Source organism: Mytilus trossulus, chromosome 4 (genome assembly GCF_036588685.1).
Source record: "Mytilus trossulus isolate FHL-02 chromosome 4, PNRI_Mtr1.1.1.hap1, whole genome shotgun sequence".
Classification (NCBI taxonomy): Eukaryota; Metazoa; Mollusca; class Bivalvia; order Mytilida; family Mytilidae; genus Mytilus; species Mytilus trossulus.
Window position 1 is genome coordinate 25,345,587 of NC_086376.1, and position 22,972 is coordinate 25,368,558.

General features: G+C 31.8%; 1 protein-coding gene across 2 annotated transcripts in view; it reads right to left on the minus strand.

Annotated features, from left to right (window-relative positions):
- Positions 1 to 8,456: 8,456 nt before the first annotated feature.
- LOC134714942 (furin-1-like) overlaps positions 8,457 to 22,972 on the minus strand; it is a 64,244-nt gene continuing 49,728 nt past the window's right edge. The window contains exons 9-15 of one of the 2 annotated variants that reach the window (XM_063576666.1): positions 19,786 to 19,886; positions 19,023 to 19,126; positions 18,580 to 18,697; positions 17,749 to 18,050; positions 16,038 to 16,565; positions 14,234 to 14,371; positions 8,457 to 13,195 (exon numbers count right to left, since the gene is read on the minus strand). In XM_063576666.1, the coding sequence (XP_063432736.1) occupies positions 12,624 to 13,195; positions 14,234 to 14,371; positions 16,038 to 16,565; positions 17,749 to 18,050; positions 18,580 to 18,697; positions 19,023 to 19,126; positions 19,786 to 19,886 (1,863 nt within the window). In that variant the 3' untranslated portion in view covers positions 8,457 to 12,623. The remainder of the gene's footprint in view (positions 13,196 to 14,233; positions 14,372 to 16,037; positions 16,566 to 17,748; positions 18,051 to 18,579; positions 18,698 to 19,022; positions 19,127 to 19,785; positions 19,887 to 22,972) is intronic. The other variant, XM_063576667.1, reaches the window with a different exon arrangement.

The window sequence follows — 22,972 nt, forward strand, 5'->3', positions numbered from 1 at the left end:
AATATTCACCTGAAAAAAAAGGCGATCGATCTAAGCATTTACATTTGTCAAATAAGATTGATCTTTTTAAAACTACATCGATATCTGGAAGTAGACTTTTTAAGACCGATTGAAGATCGATCTTTTCCGTTTTCATTATTCCATCCATCGTTTTGAAAAACGTGTGTTTTTGCCGCCAAACATAGGTAGTAATTCCCATGCAATCGTGAGAGATATGTACAATAAAAGTGAATTATGTGCTAAAATAGACAATTTGCTTACTTCTAATTTTTATTCCCAAATTGGAGTTAACTAAGGGGATATTTTGAATCCCAACCTTTTCAAGACTTTTATAAATGAATTTTACCGGATGCATTTAATGAAACCCCAGATGCTGTTGATATTAATGACCGCATAATGATAATATTGAATGCTTTAATTCATCCATACACATACATTATTTTTTTCAAAAAGCTGAAATATTCATAATTTGGAAGATTTTGCTTTTAAAGTTTGACTTTTGTTATCAAGTCAGTTAAGCAAAAACTTTGCTATATAGATATAGGAAGATGTGGTGTGAGTGCCAATGAGACAACTCTCCATCCAAATAACAATTTAAAAAGTTAACCATTATAGGTTAAAGTACGGCCTTCAACACGGAGCCTTGGCTCACACCGAACAACAAGCTATAAAGGGCCCCAAAATTACTAGTGTAGAACCATTCAAACGGGAAAACCAACGGTCTCATCTATATAAACAAAACGAGAAACGAGAAACACGTATATATTACATAAACAAGCGACAACCACTGTACATCAGATTCCTTATAGTTTGGTAAAATTTTGGAACACAAAAAGAATAGATTTAAAGAGTAATAAATTAGATTTTTATTTCAAATTAAAAACTTGTTTTTCTAAAGAAATGAATCTACATGAATCTTTAAAAAAAAAATTAATGAAGTGTCGTCATATGTAAAATCAGAATCAGTGCCCACGATCTCAAAATAGAAAGAGACAAGATATAAAACTTTGTATATAGCAAGAGACCATTTTAAAAGATTTGTAAGAAATGTAGTTGAAGATGAACAACATTTCATTACAAGTTGTCTAGCATGTACAAAGATGATCTGTTGGGAGATGTTTTTCAAGGAGATATTTTCAGTATTTTTGCTAATTTTTCATATCTCTCAAATGAGACAAAATTTGTTTTGTTATGTATATTTTAGAATGTGTCTGTACATAAATATTTAGGGAACTACATGTACATTTGTATATTATTACAAGTCTAGATGTTAAACGAAATGTAAATGAATATAAAAAATTATGTTACTTAACAATGATAATTGTAATGATTTTATAGTTCAGGTCCTGTCTTGAATTGAATGTATGTGACTTATTTAGAATAATATTTCGTTTCAACGTATAAAATATGGCAGTGGCTGTTTTGTCGACTCCCCGCTTCGGGGCTATTTTACCAGCTCCAGCAGAAAAGCGACTTATAAAGAGTTTTGTTATTTTGCCGGTTTTAATTATTAAGTTAAAAATAACTTATAATTGACAATATCAAACATGTGAACACTATATAACTCAAGTTTCAACCTAAGTGACTCAGTTTAATAAGTTACCCAATCCTTTAATAAAAAAAGACTTATAAAATCACGATGTAGCAATAATCATTTTATACTTTCCAATTAAATCTTACCTTTAAATGGTGCAAATGTAGTTATTACAATAGTATCTTTGACAGCTACATTTATAAAATAAAGAATAAAAACGGGTCAAAGAGACAGCAACCAAATCAAAATATACAATTCAACCAAAGGTTATTGGGTCTACAACACAGCGAAAAATCACACACCTAGAGGGAGCCCTGAGCAGGCCCCAAAACACAATATTAGATAGATCAACAATAAAGACGCCATTATATGCTGCTAAATATAAAGATGAACCAAAATTAAAACATATACAAGAGCAACAAAGGCTAAAGGTTCCGAGTAACATAGGTCAGACACAAAAATGTGGCAGGTTTAAACTGGTTTTATTCACTCCCATCATATCCCCTTTATCTCTACCTAGCCAATGTATAAATATATATAATTTTAACATCCTCAATTTTAAGTGTCACTGACAAACAATATATTTTGCGGTCCTTAACGAATATTGCCCGGTTCTGCAGCTGCCCCAAACAAGCCCACTTTAAACAAAATCTGCATAAGGGATGTTTTACATATAATGTACTATAGTTAGTTGCTATCTCCCTTTACGTTTAATACGACGGTGCTTTGTATGAAATTTAAAAATAATTAAACTGCAAGCCATCTGCTGTATTTCAAAAGGCTATCTGCTTCTTCAGAAAATCATTACTATACGTAGATATTATCTAGTCCATTTTATATTTAAAAGAGACTCAGATAAAGTCCAAACCACAAAAATAATCAACAACACTATGTACAATTCTATAAGCAATCATCATTCCAAAATGTTATACAGTTACACCAAAATATTAAAATATTTTAGTTTCCACATTTTTACGCAATTCGACTTTTGTAACTTGCAACTCGACTTTCTTAACTCGCAACTCGACTTTTGTAACTCGCAACTCGACTTTCTTAACTCGCAACTCGACTTTTGTAACTCGCAACTCGACTTTCTTAACTCGCAACTCCACTTTTGTAACTCGCAACTCGACTTTCTTAACTCGCAACTCCACTTTTGTAACTCGCAACTCCACTTTTGTAACTCGCAACTCGACTTTCGTAACTCGCAACTCGACTTTCTTAACTCGCAACTCGACTTTTGTTACTCGCAACTCGACTTTCCTAACTCGCAACTGGACTTTTGTAACTCGCAACTCGACTTTCGTAACTCGCAACTCGACTTTTTTAACTCGCAACTCGACTTTCGTAACTCGCAACTCGACTTTCTTAACTTGCAACTCGATTTTCTTAACTCGCAACTCGATACTCGACAACAAGTGAATCTCCAAAGTCATACAGCCATTGCATTTGTCATTTGTTTTTTTCTTAGTCATGGCACCAATGTTGTTTGACAGGCAGAAACAAAATAACACAAAAAATGAAAATGAAAAGTATGTGAAAGGGACAACAACCCGACCAAAGAGTAGAAAACAGACACAGCCCACCAATGAGTCAACACAGCTGGAAAATTCTGCATCTGCCCCTGAACAAAAAATTGTACTAGTTCAGTGAAAATGGTCGTCACGCTAAACTCCAAACTACAATTAACAAGTGTGTACATGCTGAAATGTTTTGCCTTCTTTACAAATCATTGATAGTCCTAAATATCAAGCTTTAAAATAACAATCAAATAAACCAAACATGATCCAAAAAAAATGAGGTCAAGGTCATATAAACCCAACAAAAAATACATGTTCACCTTATAATCATTCAATACACTAAACTTAGTTGACCTGTTGCTTATAGTTTATAAGAAACAGAATTAACCAAGAAAACTAAAATTGAGCAATGAACTATGAAAATTAGGAACCATGCCAGCCAGACATGTTCAGCTTACAATCCTTCCATACAACACACATAGTTGACCTATTGCTTATAGTTTAAGAAAACAAGACCAAAACACAAATATTTAACACTAATCAATGAACTGTGAAAATGAGAGGTCAAGGTCAAATAAAACCTGTGAGACTGACAAGTTCATCAAAAATATTTCCATACACCAAATATAAATGACTTATTGCATATAGTATTAGAAAAAAAAAAGACCAAAACTAAAAAACTTTGACCACTGAACCATGAAAATGAGGTCAAGGTCAGATGATACCTGCCAGCTAGTATTTACAAATTACAATCATTCCATACACCAAATATAGTAGACCTATTGCATACAGTATAAGAAAAAAAGACCAAAACACCCAAAAATCAGCTATAACTACTGAATCATGAAATGAGGTCAAGGTCAGATGACACCTGCCAGTTGGACACCTTACAGTCCTTCCATACACCTAATTTACTAGACCTATTTCTTAAAGTATCTGAGATATGGACAGCTGGGTCACTATCCCTATATCAATCTTTCTGGTCTACAAAAATCATACAAGACTAACAGAGGCTCCTGAACTCAATAAGTAGTCTTATACTAGATACCCTAGACTTGCTACATGTCCCTTCCTAATTATGTTTTTATTTCTTTTTTTCAATTTTGCCTCTTTAACAGTTTTACTGCTATAACTAGGAGATTACAATTATACTGACATCTGCAGGAGGAAGGGCAATCAGTAGGCTAGCACTTATCAGTAAACATATAAATTAGTGAGAGAAAAATAATAGAAAGGGAATTGAAGCAAGTCTATAGATACCCTTATGATCAATCAGTTCAAGGTAGGTTGAGATTGGTCTAATGGTTTCAGAGAAGAATTTTGAAAAAATTAATGAAAACAAACACCATGTGACGGCAATGGCACACTTGACCCAAAGAACCAGGTTACTTTTAATAAGAAATGATATATAGTCATGAACCTGTTATTTAGTATTTGTCATTGTTTTCGCTGTCTGACATATTTGTCTTTTGTTCCTCGATTTTTCTAAGCATATATCAGGCCATTTGATTTCACTTTTGAAATGAATTGTACAAAATTTGGCAAGCCTTTAAAGCTTAGCATAAATAGTCCGTTTTGCTTATTGTTGAAGGCCATATATATGGTAACAAATACTTGTTTAACTCTGGGGTCTGGTTTACAGTTGTGCAAATGATATCACAATTCTGTATGCTGGTAAATCATTTCTACACCTTACAACTGTGGTAAATGGTTTCATTAACCAAACAAAAATAGTAAATGGTTTCATACACCAGGTAACAGTGGTAAATGGTTTCATACACCAAACAACTGTTATAAATGGATTAAGACACTAGACAACGGTGGTAAATGGTTTTATAAACTAGAAAACAGTGGTTAATGGTTTCATACACCAGTGGTAAATGGTTTCATACACCAAACAACTGTTATAAATGGTTTATACACCAGACACCAGTGGTAAATGGTTTGATACACCAAACAACTGTTATAAATGGTTTAAGACACTAGACAACGGTGGTAAATGGTTTCATACACCAAACAATGGTGGTAAATGGTTTTATACACCAGACAACGGTGGTAAATGGTTTCATACACCAAACAACTGTTATAAATGGTTTAAGACACTAGACAACGGTGGTAAATGGTTTCATACACCAAACAACAGTGGTAAATGGTTTTATAAACCAGACACCAGTGGTAAATGGTTTCATACACCAAACAACTGTTATAAATGGTTTAAGACACTAGACAACAGTGGTAAATGGTTAAAGCACCAGCCAACAGTGGTAAATTGGTTTTATAAACCAGACAACAGTGGTAAATGGTTTTATACACCAGACAACTGTTATCAATGGTTTTATACACCAGGCAACGGTGGTAAATGGTTTTATGCACCATACATCAGTTTTAAATGGTTTAATACACCAGGCAACAGTGGTAAATGGTTTTATACACCAGACAAGTGGTAAATGGTTTCATACACCAAACTAGAGGCTCTAAAGAGCCTGTGTCGCTCACCTTGGTCTATGTGAATATTAAACAAAGGAAGCAGATTGAAAATTGACTACAAAGGTCAATAACTCCTACAGGGGTCAATTGACCATTTCGTTCATGTTGACTTATTTGTAGATCTTACTTTGCTGAACATTATTGCTGTTTACAGTTTACCTATATCTATAATAATATTCAATATAATAACCAAAAACAGCAAAATTTCCTTAAAATTACCAATTCAGGGGCCGCAACCCAAAAACAGGTTGTCCAATTCATCTGAAAATTTCAGGGCAGATAGATCTTGACCTGATTAACAATTTTACTTCATGTCAGATTTTCTCTAAATTATTTGGTTTTTGAGTTATAAGCCAAAAACTGCATTTTACCCCTATGTTCTATTTTTAGCTGTGGCGGCCATCTTGGTTTGATGGCCAGGTCACCGGACACATTTTTAAAACAAGAAACCCCAAAGATGATTGTGGCCAAGTTTGGATCAATTTGGCACAGCAGTTTCAGAGAAGAAGATTTTAGTAAAAGATATATAAAATTTACGAAAAATGGTTAAAAATTGACTTTAAAGGGCAATAACTCCTAAAGAGGTCAACTGACCATTTTGGTCATGTTGACTTATTTGTAAATCTGACCTTGCTGAACATTATTGCTGTTTACAGTTTACCTATATCTATAATAATATTCAATATAATAACCAAAAACAGCCAAATTTCCTTAAAATTACCAATTCAGGGGCCACAACCCAAAAACAGGTTGTCCAATTCATCTGAAAATTTCAGGGCAGATAGATCTTCACCTGATTAACAATTTTACCTATGTCAGATTTGCTCTAAATGCTTTGGTTTTTGAGTTATAAGCCAAAAACTGCATTTTACACCTATGTTCTATTTATAGCCATGGTGGTCATCTTGGTTAGTTGGCGGGGTCACCGGACACAATTTTTAAACTAGATACCCCAATGATGATTGTGGCCAAGTTTCAAATAATTTGGCCCAGCAGTTTCAGAGGAGAAGATTTTTCTAAAAGATTACTAAGATTTACGAAAAATGGTTAAAAATTGACTATAAAGGGCAATAACTCCTAAAGTGGTCAACTGATCATTTTGGTCATGTTGACTTATTTGTAGATCTTACTTTGCTGAACATTATTGCATTTTACAGTTTATCTCTATCTGAAATAATATTCAAGATAATAACCAAAAACAACAAAATTTCCTTAAAATTACCAATTCAGGGGCAGCAACCTAACAACGGGTTACCGATTCATCTGAAAATTTCAGGGCAGATAGATCTTAACCTGATTAACAATATTACCCCATGTCAGATTTGCCCTAAATGCTTTGGTTTTTGAGTTATATGCCAAAAACTGCATTTTACCCCTATGTTCTATTTATAGCCATGGCGGCCATCTTGGTTAGTTGGCGGGGTCACCGGACACAATTTTTAAACTAGATACCCCAAAGATGATTGTGGCCAAGTTTGGTTAAATTTGGCCTAGTAGTTTCAGAGGAGAAGATTTTTGTAAAAGTTAACGCCGGACGCAGGACGACGACGGACGACGCCGGACGCCGGACGCCAAGTGATGAGAAAAGCTCACTTGGCCCTTTGGGCCAGGTGAGCTAACAACAGTGGTAAATGGTTTCATACACCAAACAACTGTTATAAACGGTTTAATACACCAGGCAACGGTGGTAAATGGTTTCATACACCAGACAAAAGAAGGAACTGGTTTCATACACCAAACAACTGTTGTAAATGGTTTCCTATTTCCTACACCAGACAACGGTGGTAAATGGTTTAAAATACTAGACAACGGTGGTAACTGATTTTATACACCAAACAAGTGTGGTAACTGATTTATACACCAAACAACAGTGGTAAATGGTTTAAGACACAAAACAACAGTGGTTACTGATTTTATACACCAAACAACGATGGTAAATGGTTTAAGACACCAGACAACGGTGTAAATGGTTTAAAACACCAGACAACGATGGAAAATGGTTTAAGACACCAAACAACGGTGGTAAATGGTATCATAAACCAGACAACGGTGGTAAATGGTTTTATACACCAGACAACGACGGTAAATGTTTTTTATACACCAGACAACGGTAGTAAATGGTTTAAGACACTAAACAACAGTGGTAAATGGTTTAAGACACTAAACAACGATGGAAAATGGTTTAAGACACCAAACAACGGTGGTAAATGGTATCATACACCAGACAACGGTGGTAAATGGTTTTATACACCAGACAACGACGGTAAATGTTTTTTATACACCAGACAACGGTGGTAAATGGTTTAAGACACTAAACAACAGTGGTAACTGGTTTAAGACACTAAACAACGGTGGTAAATGGTTTAAGTCAGCAAACACCAGTGGTAAATGGTTTAAGACACTAAACAACAGTGGTAAATGGTTTAAGACACTAAACAACAGTGGTAAATGGTTTAAGACACCAAACAACAGTGGTAAATGGTTTAAGACACTAAACAACGGTGGTAATGGTTTAAGACACTAGACTACAGTGGTAAATGGTTTAAAACACCAGACAACAGTGGTAAATGGTTTAAAACACCAGACAACAGTGGTAAATGGTTTAAGACACTAGACAACTGTGGTAAATGGTTTATGACACTAGACAACGGTGGTAAATGGTTTAAGACACTAAACAACAGTTGTAAATGGTTTAAGACACTAAAAAACGGTGGTAAATGGTTTAAGACACTAAACAACGGTGATAATGGTTTAAGACACTAGACAACAGTGGTAAATGGTTTAAAACACGAGACAACGGTGGTAAATGGTTTAAGACACTAGACAATCGTGGTAAATGGTTTAAGACACTAGACAATCGTGGTAAATGGTTTAAGACACTAGACAACGGTGGTAAATGGTTTAAGACACTAGACAACGGTGGTAAATGGTTTTATTTGTATCATTTATTCTCATCATACAATTATAACTTATTGAAAAATCACCATGCATCATAACATAAGTGTATAAATATTGCTTGGTTGGTTCTGGTGGTACAATATATATATATATAATGATTGTCTAAGTCAGCAAAACATGGGGATCCAGTAAACTCCTGTTAATCAAATTTTATCATGATTCCACATATATTTGTAATCATATTAGATTTCTGTTAATTTTCATTGATTATTTTTCATAGAAGATCTGCAAAAATAATGTTACTAAAAAGAAAATTGAAAAATGATATGCAATATCTTTAAACAGAGCTTAGGGTAAACCATAGTGCTCAAATCAGAACTATATTACGTATTTGTTAACTTTCTGGTATTTATTATTTGTACACTTAAAGTCCATTGAAGACCCCCATGAATTGTATGCAAGTAGTAAAGAAAATGACTAGATGCGAAAAAACAAAACAAAATGTGCCCAGGTTACCATGGAAACCCTGAGATAACTATATTGAACTGTGCATAAACAATGGTACATTCTACCTTCCTCAGATGTCAGGATTTTATCATCAATAAACACATCTATTTTTACTTTAAATCAAAACTGGAGAATTGTGGCGTAAGTTTGTTTATGTTCTTTATACAGTACATACATTTCAGTTTTTATTCATTGAACTATTATTGCGAAGCCTATCATAGTTTTCCACAGATTCACCTGCAAGTTACCTGTCGATTTAAACTTTTGTAAGTTCTATTGTCCCATTAAACAAATACAACAGGTATTGTTCTCTGTATAGTTTATTCACTGGGACCTTTAAATTTCTTCTAGGAGAAATCTATCACTCATTGATTAATTTACCTGAACAAAAAATTGAACTGTCAATGATGGAAATACATGTACAAATAAGTAATTATAAAACTGCATGTGATGTTGTATTTATTCAATCAATAACAAATTTTCAATTTGTTTGATATAAACACTGATTTAAAAATTAAAAGTTGATTTCTGATCAAATTTCAACATTTTACCTATTGAAATTTGCTATTTTTTAGTCTGTTCACAAATAATAACTTAAAATGATAATGTTTAAATAAAGGTCTTAATAAATGTATTCTTTATAACTGAAGAAGCATGAAAATCATGCAGATTCTTTGAAATATAAATGCTTGCAGTACTTAAAAAAAAATCAGAAATAAAGTTTTTATAATTAAATCAGTGCTTATATTGAACAGATTGAATATATATATTATTGATATTGAATAAATACTGTATAACATGCAGTTTATGTGAGTTTATACATGTATTTCAATCAACAAAGAAGATATTTTTTTGGTCAGGCAAATTAGTCAATGAATGATAGATTTCTCCTAGAAGAAATTTAAATGTCCAAGTGAATAAACTACACAGAGAACAATAGCTATTGTATTGATTCAATGGGACAGGTAAACTTGCAAAAGTTTAAATACCTTGGTAAAGAGCAGACGACTCTGTGGAAAACTTTCATTTGATTCGCTATAATTCAGTATAAATTAGAAAACCTATAACTATCATAAGTGTATATCAAAACAAGGTGATTTGTGAACAGTAATTTCAGTAGAGAACCAACCAATGGGGTAACAGTAGTTTATAGTATATAAACAATGAAATTATCCACAGCTCTTAAAATTTATAATAAGTTCAATTACTTCTTATGTTATGAGAAAGGTAAAATGTTTCCCTGATATTTTTCATAGCAATGAATAATAATTCTACACCAAAAAAAATACATAATAATGTTGAACAAAAATCAACTATAAAGTGTCATCAGTTAGGCCTAAGTACGTTACATAATCATAAGTAGACAAAAACATGTTTCTGATGTATCTAATGGTTAGTATTCTGAAGGTCAGCATTTACAAGGCAAGCAATAAGTATTTACATTATCACATTACCATAGCAACATAATAAATATACAGAAAAAATATGTAACTCCTTTCTTTGGCTTGTCATCTTGAACAAGTGAACACTTGTGGTCATTTAATTTCATTGTAAGGGTTTGACAAAGTATAAATACATGATTTGAAGCTATTCAAAGCTTTATAATTGGCTTCATGTACCCAACATTTTTGTTTTAGCATAGCCTTAATAAACCAAGCACAGCAATACATTAACAATTTTTCTTAAGTTAGTAACCTTAAATTATAAATATTTTATTTTCCTTAACCAACATTTTCTAGTTTATATCCATACAGAATATTAGCTACAACTTTTATGGAGGTTTTAAACTCCTGACAGAGGGAAATAGTAATATCAATTTAATGATAGCATTCTAAATACGAGTATGATTTAAACTGAGGTAGCTTTGAGGCATAATGACATCTGCTAAAATTTTCTACTTACATTATCTGATAATAACTTTACTAAAATTCATTCACAAATTTGTGATTCAGAACTGCAAAAGCTGAAAAACCTAGAAAATGCTCCTAGTATGTGTTTAGTTCTGTTTAACAATAAGGGTGGCTAAAGAAAGTCCAAAACTAAGTTTTAACAAATCATAATAAAGAAAACTGTAAGTAGACTTTGCTGTTGCGTTCTAAAACTAACGGTACTGATACTTAGATGAGTGAGAATTCTTAACATTAATACAAATACTTAAGCAAGAAGAATAAAACAGTCAATTAGTCACAGTTCTGACAAAATAAGTATTACATGATTATGTTCTACATCAGTACTTTATCATGTTATTATTAATCTCCTGTTAAGTACTGCCAAGGCTTTATAATAAATATCAAGTCTACCAGCAGCAAGCAGATTCTCTGTCACAACCAAATATAATAGGGACACTGTTTATAGGTACATACAATTTAAAGTGCTTGAAAGGAACATGATTTGTGGCTAAAAAAAATTACATGCCAAAGTTTTCAAATCAACATTGAAATTATTCTTTCAAATTTTTTATTTTCAAGATCATACGATATTTTTTCCTAATTTTCTCCTAAAATAGAACAAATACACCTGGCTTCTTTTAACAGTAAATGACTAAAACACAACAAGATTATTTCTTCATAGCAAAACAGCAGAAACATTAATATCAATAATACGTAAATAACAATTGTGTTTTAATACGAAACAAAATAAAGAATTAAGTGATCCCTGTCTGCAATAAAACATCACAAAAATATTTACAAAATGATTTGTTCCCAAGTCACAAATATAATACATCTTATTGAGCTTTAATTACAATCAACCTAATGAAATGTACAACCTACTCTCATAAAGCAATATCGTACACTTTAAATACCAAGTATGACCGAATAAAAGTGATTAATTTTAATGAAAATAATTCTTACCATGAAGATCCTAAGAAATGTTTTTTCTGTATTGTTTTGTTTTATCTATTCATACACAAGATGTGTACATAAAATAACTGGGTATTTTTAGCCCTTTGTTAGAAATGTTGTTGTGCAATTCTAGTCATTGACACCAGTTGGGGGATTGCTCTATTTTTTATCACATGATTACATGACTTATAGTTTTAAGATTATATCATGATATCCCGAAATATAATTATGACAATATTCATTGCAAATGATTAATTAAGGATTTTTTTTACCAAGATTTATTTAAAGTTACTGGCATTTTGGATTAAATATAAGACCCAAAACTGTCATCATTTGATACACAAAATGTATTCCCTCCTCTATTTAAGTGACCGCATGTAAATATCAGAGGCATGGCTTTCGTATCATTTTTTAACTGGAAAAGTATCAATCTGAATTCAGGCATTTTATGTTTTATCTTGATAAGCTATATTATAGGAAAAATCAAAAGAACTGAAAATGAAATATAAGACTCAATTAATAATGCCATTTAAATGAATGAGACAGTTAATAACACTTTTTTTGTACAACTCCTTAAAGAACAATTGCAAATTATATATAATATTAAATTCAACTTTTACCAACATTCAATCTACATTATATCTTATACATCATCTAACTAGCTAGGATCTCATATCCATATATAGTAAACATTCATAAACAAAAATCAAAATACAAAATTGAATAAACAAATTTTGACAACTGGCAACATGAATTAAATTGACATAATTATAATACAACTTTTGAGCTGACACATACAGACGCACACAGACAATCATCATCACTGAACATGCGCTATGCATGTTGGTGTGTATAATTATTATGATATATATTACACGTATTTAAATTAGTTGTATGTCTGTTTTGTAAAACATGTTCTATATGTTCTGTATCACTACTCTCCTGTCCTGCCGACAGATTTACGGTTATACCGTTATATTTTCCCTTAGAATCGTCATAATGTCTTTTTTCTTTCCAACAAAGAATTCTATGGTCCCGTGCCTGTAGCACTATAAATACAACACCAAACAGTAATATTAACGAGGTGCATAGTATTATAACCCAGACAAAGAAACTCAGCATATCTGGATCAAGGAAGTTCATCAAAGGTTTTTTGTGACACTGACCGTCCCTCACTTCGTACCCATTACTGCACTGGTAGCAGTCAGTCACATAAGGCCCCTTACATGTCTTACAGGCAGCGTTACATTTTTTACAGACTCCATGTCTGTTATAGGATGACGAGGAGGACCTGGAAGAAGTATTTCCACCATTTCCTACTAAAACTGTTTCCATTTCTCCATAATAATGGTCAGGACAATTGGGTACACATCCCTCACCATATCTATAAAATCCTGGCTTACACTCTGAAAGAAGAAAACACTTCATATATTAAAATCTATTGTCATTTATATAAGGTCTAAACTTAAACTGAGGAAATGTTATTATTCATAATTGATACTTTACAACTCTACACTTGCTTTTAGAACACAAAGATGTGTTATAAACTGTAAAAGAAGAAATTTTGTGGAGGATATAATTTCTTTTATTTAGTGGAAAGAGTATATCCACATTTAATACTCCCACAAAAATTTAACTTTCATGTAATATCAACTCCAATTAATAGAAACCATGAAATTAAATCCCCATCAATTTTTAAAAAGAGACAAAACCACGAAATTTTAACACCATGAAAATTAATGTTTCTACAGTATGCAATTGTATCACGGACATATGGTATTAAATAAAACACCTGTTATCATAAACACATACCTAATTTAATCAACTTTTTACACTGTTACTGAATTTTCCCTAGTTTATTAATTCTTGTTATATATTAGTATGATTATCTCATCTACGTACAAGGTCATTTCAAATTGTAAGGGCAAAAAATCTAATTAATTGTACATAAAATAACAAGAGGCTTTTAAGAGATGATTGCAGGTAACAAACAGTAATTGTTTATAATTCATATGTTATACTTACATCATGTCATTTTGTTGTCTGTTTCTTATATACACTTGGTTTGCAGATATAAAAGTTTCAATTTTTTTTTTTGTGTTTCTTTTAAGTGCTGGGTACTCTTAGTTCTTTGAAATACTAGTGTATAGTGTACAACTTGCAGCATTAAATTCCATTTTGTTGTTCTATGTCTAATGTATAGAGGTTGGGTACTTTATTTTGCATTTAGCCCTTTCTAGCGCAATTCCCAGCAATTCAATTTCGCTATTTTGCATGATCTTAAGGTAATTAGACAAAGAAAGCCCAAATTTTAAATGTTCACTATAATTTATATTCCAATTATTTTTATGCTTGTGGAAATAAGTTGGTTTGTAGAATACTGTAAATGAGAGAGCAACCCAAAAGTACCTAACGTTGTTATACAAGCATTATACAATACATACCTATACACACTCCATTATTTGTGATGCCAGCACATTTAAAAGGCTGTTGAATGGGCATATAAGATGGAGTGGAATCATTCTTTTTCTGAGGATGTGTTAGAGTTCCCCTCATCACCAAACTCCACTGTTTTAACTGAGCTGCAATCATAAAAATAAAGAAAGGTCATTATATATTCACTTTCAAATAAAAATTAAATTAAGTAACTTAAGTATTTGACTTTAAAGAAGATACTAGCATTGTAGAATAAATCCTACAAAGATGCAAAATAACTGCTATTTGACTAATAATTTTTCTTAGAAATAACCATTAATGTTACCCTAGTATATCAATTGAGTAAGTTTATCTTTTGCTCTTTTATTGATGTCTGGATATTATAATGTACCAAACTGAAAATATTAGCTTCCCATTATCATTTATTAAGGTGGCTGAACTTTTTTACTTTGTACTAAACAGTAAGGAAAACAAACGAAACATCATCTACAATCATTTGATAACTACGAAAATATGGATATGTAGCATGATTGCCAGTGAGATCTACCAGGGATCAAAGGATCAACAACTATAGGTCACAGATATAACTCACTTAGAGCAAGCATACTGTGTATTCATAAATGTTAATGGGTGGGACAAAAATGGTCTCATGTGAAATGTGTACAAGTCACAATCTCTTTACTTCACACTATCATGTAGAAATGTACTATAAAAACTTTATCTTATAGAAAAATTTGAATATACAAATTACAACTTGAAAAGGAAGCCATAATACAATCAATACTGCTACTAGTTTTGTATATCATCTGCAGTTAAATATATTGTATAAGATATAGGTTCATCAAAAAGTCACGATTGTGGAGGACTATTTGTCATTTTTTGCTACATATATATATATATCATAATTGTTTTTCATGTATAAAGATTTTTACATTAATCTCTTTTAGATTGTTTTTCATTTTTCATGTTGTTGGCCTTTCATTGCTTGATATGTGGTATGGGTTTCACTCATTGTAAAAGGCTGTATGGAGTGCTATAGTTGAAAACCTCCTACATCATTTGGTCTCTGGTGGATACACATCTCATTTACTGTTTACACAGCTCTTGATCTTTGAAGTAATATATAAAACTAATTTGCTGACTGATAAGACGTCATGACATTTTTATGTATCTACTCCTGCTAATTCTGTGTTTAATATTTCTACTCAGTTGTGATTCCTAAAATACTATGGAAATATTGTACGTGGTGAAGGCTAGAAGTAAAAATGTGTAAATTAGTTAAAGTGGAAGTATGCACACACACACATAAACACACAACAGTGATTATCTACAAGAATCATCTGCAAGGAAAATAATAGAAAAGAAATAATACTAAATAAAGCAAAACAAACAAACATTAAAATAAACTTCTCTGCAAAATATAAAAGCTGTTTTCCAAAAAAAAACAAAAAACAAATCCAATAAAAAAAAAGTTGTAATATTACTGACAGGAAAAACGGTAACTTGAGTTATTGGTTCACAGAAAATATTGCATTGTTATAGCAACAATACATTACGAAGATCTAAAAATATACAAAAAATAAAATATATCAAACGACATACTACTACGATTCTAACAGAACAAAATACATTCAGTACATGCTAACCAAATAGTACTCCATAAAATATCATTCAACAACAATGAACAATGAATAAAACCAATACGTCATGGAAGATAACTCTCAGTCAAAAGAGTTATGTTATGTCCCTTTACAACAAACAACTAAGGAGTAACAAACAACAACTTCATGCCAATATGAAGATATTTCTTGCCTGGAGTCATGTTTTCTCGTACCATCCTCATGTATTGTTGAGCAGACATGTTTTTCTTTTTGGCCAATGTTTCAAAAATGCACATGTGGTCCTTGCTTGGGAAATTATGATTTTGAAAGAAAGGATCATTGTAGTGCGAGTTTGGATAAACATGTCTATTTATATTGCTGGACTTGGCCAGAAATGGAGCTTCAGTAGTAGTGGTGGTGGTGGTTGTCGTGGTAGAAGTTGTCGACGATGTAGTTGTAGGTTTTCGCTGATAGAATCGCTGATCATATGGATCATTGTAATTAGGATAGTTATGCTGGTAACGATTCCTATGAGGATCATAGTTTCTTTCTGGATTGTAATTATAAGGTTGCTTATTTACTTGAGAATCAGATTTGGGATAAACAGGGTTATCATAGTAATTCTGAGTATAGGGGTTGTAGTCATCGTTTTTTTTAGTTCGTGATTTGGTTGGCTCCTGTGGATGTTGCTTCGTTCCATACAAGACAAGCACCCAATCCTTTAACTTAGCTCCCCGGACTGTAAACAAAAAAGACGCACAAAACAACATTAGTGGCATTGAATCAAACACACACATAATAGGGAATAAATATTACAATTTTTGGTTTACAATGCAGGCCCACAAGTAACATGCCTCTAGTAACAACAAGATTTAAATAATAAATGTATTAAACAAGTATCATCAAATTTCTTGGTTGGCCTTAATTGATTTGAGAATTCCTCCACATAAATTCTGATACAAATGATTTATTAATGAAGATAATAAAAAAAAAATCTAAACAACAAAAGAAATTATATGTTTACTAAAAAGCACTAGCGCAGCATTTTTTTAAAGTCTGTAGTAGCTTTTTAAATGTGGGTGAACATAAAAAAAAAAATCAATTCTAACAGCCAAAACTCAACTTAAGCTTCCCATGCAATTGCAAATATGGCCAGCTAAAAAATCAAAGCTTAAATAAACATAATTGACAATTGGCTTAAAAGGTATCAAACTAGAAACTGAAAAATTATCTCCCTTTGACATTACTTTATTTTAAAACCAATAGTTTTTTTCAAGACGGTTATACAATACTTTACTTTACAGAAAAATCTAACTCTTTGTCTAAAAAATTAAAATTAGAAAATAAACATGATTGTATATAAATTAGACATTCCTCTTGTAGAATAAAAATGATATATGAACATTGTTATAAGTATCAGTTACAAAATGTATTGATAAATTAGAAATATCTTTTGCTTGATAAAATGGTATGTAAACAATGTCATAAGTATGATTAGCCTTCAAATCGCAGAAAAATCAATGCTTTTCTTACAAAAAATATACATGGCCATGCTTTAAAAACTCTACACCTGCATACACTAAGCTTCCAAATATCTATCTTCTGTGAACCATACATAAAACATTGACCCACAAAATATGTAAAGTGGTGTAGTATCACCATAAAAGGAACAATTATTGTGTCAAAATAAAATATTGCAAAATAGAGGATGTCAATTAGAGCAAAAAACATAAAAATACAGAAAACTCTGTGCATGCAAATCTTATTTCCAGGATTTAAACCCTATAACACTGGAATTTATTCATCATAAGATTAATAAAAACTCTTTTAAAAAAAATCTTCTTTAATCTTAACCATAAGCGTGTATAGTGATTCTACTATCTAATAAAAAACAAAATGATGATAAGATTCAAAATACTTACAAGAACTAGCTCCATTTTCTATCTCCAGGATCCATGTTCCCTTAGCAGTTTCTCCCCAGCTATGTGTAGTCATGAAAGCCCAATTGTTAAAGCCTTCTCTGGAGTTATCATGAGCACGTCTGGCCAACAGGGTAGATCTAGTTCCCATTGGAGAGATCAGGAAGATCTGTATTTCTCCTCTCCGTGAGGCCGTCAGTGTGATCCTAGCCTGGACATGCTCTAAATATTTCACATGGTCCAACACTCCTTCACAACCATCTGTGTCTAAATATACTGTTATTTTACCATTCATTGGAATAGGTCTAAAAATAAAAAGCATTTTTCATATAATTACAGAAAGTAGGGGTACTTATATTTGTATTGCTTGTAAATCCTTTCAGGAATGAGAAGATAAATGTTATCAGTGTACAACAAATGCTTCTTATCTGTTTTATAGCTAAAAAGTATACTTGTACTTCATATGTTCTTTCTATTGTACTGTTGAATATAAAAGTTCATCATGTCCATATAAAAAAGAAGATGTGGTATGATTGCCAATGAGACAACTGTCCACAAGAGACGAAAATGACACAGAAATTAACTATAGGTCACCATGTTTTCCAATCATATGGCTCTAATTATTTCAGGAGTAAAGGTAGTATATTTGCTCTTTGATGTTGATTTCCATTTCTCAGTGTATTCTTTTTTTTTAATTATTTTGCTTCCTAGAAAACCATGGTAATTTTTGGCTTGATTCAATAATGGTAAATACCAGTGTGAAAGAAAATGATAATTTAAAGTCTTAAAATCTTTAACAGATATTTTGAAGAATCACTGTAAAAATATAATTACTTGTCGACATCTCTTGATCTTATTTCACAAATATGCTGTGGAGGCACCTTTGTCCAGTTTCTGGCTAGTCTGACCATAGCACCTGCATCCATTAGGCCATAACCAAAGGAATGACTTACTGAAATAAACAATTCACATTATGTAACAATAATAGTTCTATCAATATCATTAAGAATACTATTTATTACAAATTCATCTTCATAAGATTGTTTAGAGATGAAATATAATTAACTTAATGAGTAGCAGTGTGAAAACTGCATTACAAGAGATAAAATGTTATTTAACAGACTCATTTCCCAAATGGCATCTAAAGAGAAATAATTCCAAAATATGTTGTATTCTAATGTGAATGAATATCTAATGTAAACGTAATACAAGATAAACTTCAACTTAATAATTTTGTGTTATTTTTCAATTAGTTTTAATTTGTCTAATATACATACCACTTCTGTTAACTCCGTTAACAATCCAATCATCAGCTTTTAAGTTGGCTTTTTTGGCAGTGTGTACCACAATATGTTGCATATCTCTCCATGTAAGACCAGGACTGAAAAAAATGGATAAAAGATGCAAACTGCTAGGTTGATTTTATACTTGTTTGTAATTCATAATACCAGTAAATATTAGACTCTAGTACAAACTATGCCACAGGGAGAATCTGTTGTAAAGTGTTAACGTTCATACAGTGCTTATCAAGGCTAATTTTGAAAACATGTAAAATGCATGAAAATATATATAAATACATATTTTTTAAGGGGCCAGCTGAAGGAGGATTCCGGGTGAGGGAGTTTCTTGCCACATTTTGAAGACCAATTGGTGGCCTTCGGCTGTTGCCTGCTCTATGGTCGGGTTTTGTCGCTTTGACACATTCCCCATTTCCTTTCTCAATTTTATATCTAATTATTTTTACAAATTAACAACACAATGGTTTTCCTCATCACAAGGAGAAATTTCCCATTAAATGAACTCTGAATCTGTAAAATCTGTGAAAGTTCTTCCAATGTTTATGAGATGTTAAATGATGTACACATTTGCAATTACCAGGAAGTTAAATAAATGCTCTGGGTTAAAAATTTAAGAACTTGTTGATTATGCAGAAAGTTGGTACATGTACCAGTTCCTTGTTTTCCATGCTGAATTTTAACAATTTAATTTTCATTTGTGGATGAAACAACCATCATCCCACATTCTATTATAATTACTTACTTGGCTTCTAAGGCAAGAGCTACCAGTCCAGCAGCTAATGGGGCACTTGCTGATGTTCCTGTGTGAGTTTCTGTGCAAGTCTTTCTCAAGTCAGTAGTTACCTAGGAAGAAAAAGATGACATTTGAATAATGCATGCAAATTTATTATTTTCATATATAAATGAAATAGCTAATCATATAGGGTCTGAAAAAGAAGCCCTGTTATTAAGTCCATTTCCATTGGTAAGTTTGTTGACCTCTTGCTTTCTAACAGAATGTTTCATATTAGATTTATGTAATTTAAGGAGAGAAATTTGTTAAGACTGTGAAATATCATTTTAAAACTTTTCCAATTTAAAAATAAGAATGAAAGTTGTGCCAGTTAGTCAGATATATCCCATCTAATACATCTCTGATTCAGAACCAATTATATTGAAAATGAAATCATAAAGCAAATTCTTTCCAAATAAAACAGTTCACTTTTTTCATGAGTTTTTTTAAGTGTAAAACACCAGTTTAAAAAGACAGTACATGTTTAGTCAACTTTATAAATGGGTACCCCCTATTTCTTATTCATGTTTATTTTTACATGGATTACTACCCTTTGTACTGTTACAACTTATCTGAATATTTTTACAGGGTTAATCAATAAAAGATAATATTTATTCTTGTTTCTTGGTTATCTACAGAAATTCCAACTGTAAAACTGTCAGTTGATATCATAAACAACAATCCTTCACTACTACAGTTCTATTAACATCAACACAAAAATTAATTTCATTCTAATCAATTTATCCACAAGTTATTAATTTCAGAATTATGCAGCATATGAGGTCTTAATAGACTGCCAAAAATATTTAACACTACAATGGTCATACACGTAGTCAGGGGGGGGGGGGTGTCGGTAGAAACCCCTTTTGAAAACAAATAAGCACTGTTAAAGTAAATGTTCTGTTAGAATTGTGACTGTTAAAGTTGAGTTTGTGAGTCCAACGAACTTGACAAGTTGTATATCAAATTTAGCAGATAATCTGTCCAATCATGCAAGCTGCTTTTACAGATTTAGAAAGGTTTCATGTTTAAATACATATGCACAAATCATTCATTGAATTAAAGCTTTCAGGATGAGGAGACAATGTTATAATGAAGGTTTAATGGGATATTAATGTCTGTGTTGAGACTGTCACAGACTTGTAACATTTAAATTAGCAGACTTTCACAGAAATCCTAGACTTCAAGAATGAATATTTTCTTTTAAGCCTTTTTTCAAAACAAAATCAAGTTTGGTAGCATTTACTCTCAAATTGAATTAAAACTTTATATCATTGTTTCAATGACACACATATTTCCTTTTTCTTTCTGTATAGAAAGTGGTAAGACATTCAGAACTTTTAGATAAAGGAGGAAATCAGTTTCACACTTATCAGGACTGGGGAATAGGTGATTTAATTTTTGAGAATTTAAGATTCACTGGTGGTTTTATCAGGAATTTGGGATACAGTATTCATTTTTGTGGAAAATCATGATACCTGCCCTTCCTATCCTCTTATTATAAGTAGACAGATAATGAACAATAGTGATTAACAAACAAAACATTAATAGCGCAGCCTGATACGAGCCCAGGTTGAACCCTGAACAGTTGGGACAAATTTGAACACAATATTCAAGCTTGATACTGTCTGAATTTGGATTGTGATCAAATTTTTGACATAGTCTAGATTTCTGAAACAAAACAAATGTCCAGTTCTTACAAATCCATTGCACAATACTGTGCAATTAAAGATTTGAAGCCCTTAAAAAATTGTAGTACCTTGTAGCACAATTTCAAATCAATACACTTAAACACAAGTTATTTTTGCATGAATGGGAAAATTACCCCCAAACTCATTGTCAGCCTTCCTTTTGTGATATGAAACCTTGTGGTACAATGTCAGAGAGATCCATACACTTACCATCTTACACACAAGTTATTGTCCAGAAACTACAAAAAAAGCTTGTTTTTGGCCCCTTTTTTCCTAAACTGTTGGCACCTTTAATGAATCCAAACCTTCTACTTGTGTTATTAAACATTATGGTACAATATCAGAGCAATTGAAAAACTTATACACAAGTTATTATCCAGAAAGAATAGAAATGCCTGTTTTGAGCCCCTTATTCCTAAACGGTTGGGAGCATCATCCCCAAAATCAATCCCAACCTTGATTTTGTGGTATTGTACCTTTTTATTAAATTTCATAGAGATTCATTGACTTAAACTAAAGATATTGTCTGGAAACCAAATGTGTCTACAAACAACTACCCTGAACATGACCTCAAACCATTATACCATCCCAAAAAAAGTCCGTATAAAAAAAGAATTACAAGCATCATGGTATTATATACAAGTACTATTATAAATGATATAAACTAACCAAATAAAATTTCAATGCTCGTGATTACAAGTACAAGTAGCAGTATATTAAACATGACAGAAAGAAGTCTGGTGTCTGTGGCTAATATTTACTCAGAAAGTTAAGGTTGTACCCAACACCTTCACTAAAATTAATTTGGCTCGTTTAATTTTCATAAAATTTTGACAAAGTATTTACTTTGACCGTTTGTCAAAAATGTAAAAAATTCAAAATATTTTAATCATATAGAAGCTTAATATTCCAATAACTACAAAGTAATTAAAACGTTTAGCTGATTTTACAGCGTTATCTCCCTGTAGTGTTAGGTACCACCCTAAACAAACTATTTGAAGAACTGATTAATCTTAAAATAGAAGACATTCAAGATGAAGAGCTGCACTCAGGTACCATTGTTCAGCTAAGTGTTTTGATACTAACAGGTTAACTACTCCTGTTCAGCAAACCAGATTGACGAGAATTTATATGTAATGTATGGAAGTTCTTGATTCCTATATATGATGCTGCTAACACTCATGAAAACAACATAGTCAGACATGATGAATCCAATGAAAATCCAACATTTACCATCCATATCTTGTAATTGAACATGTCACATTTGAAAATGACCAGAAAGTGAACTGAAAAATATCTGTACCAGACCTTCATCTTATTAACTGTTTTCATGAAATATTAGTATTCTGTTAGACTGTTGTGTTAGTGTAGATTGTCAGATACAGCTCAAGTCATCATCAATTTAACAAAAGTACAAAGCACTTAGACGAATAATTATTGTATAGTATTGTATGTAAATATTGTTC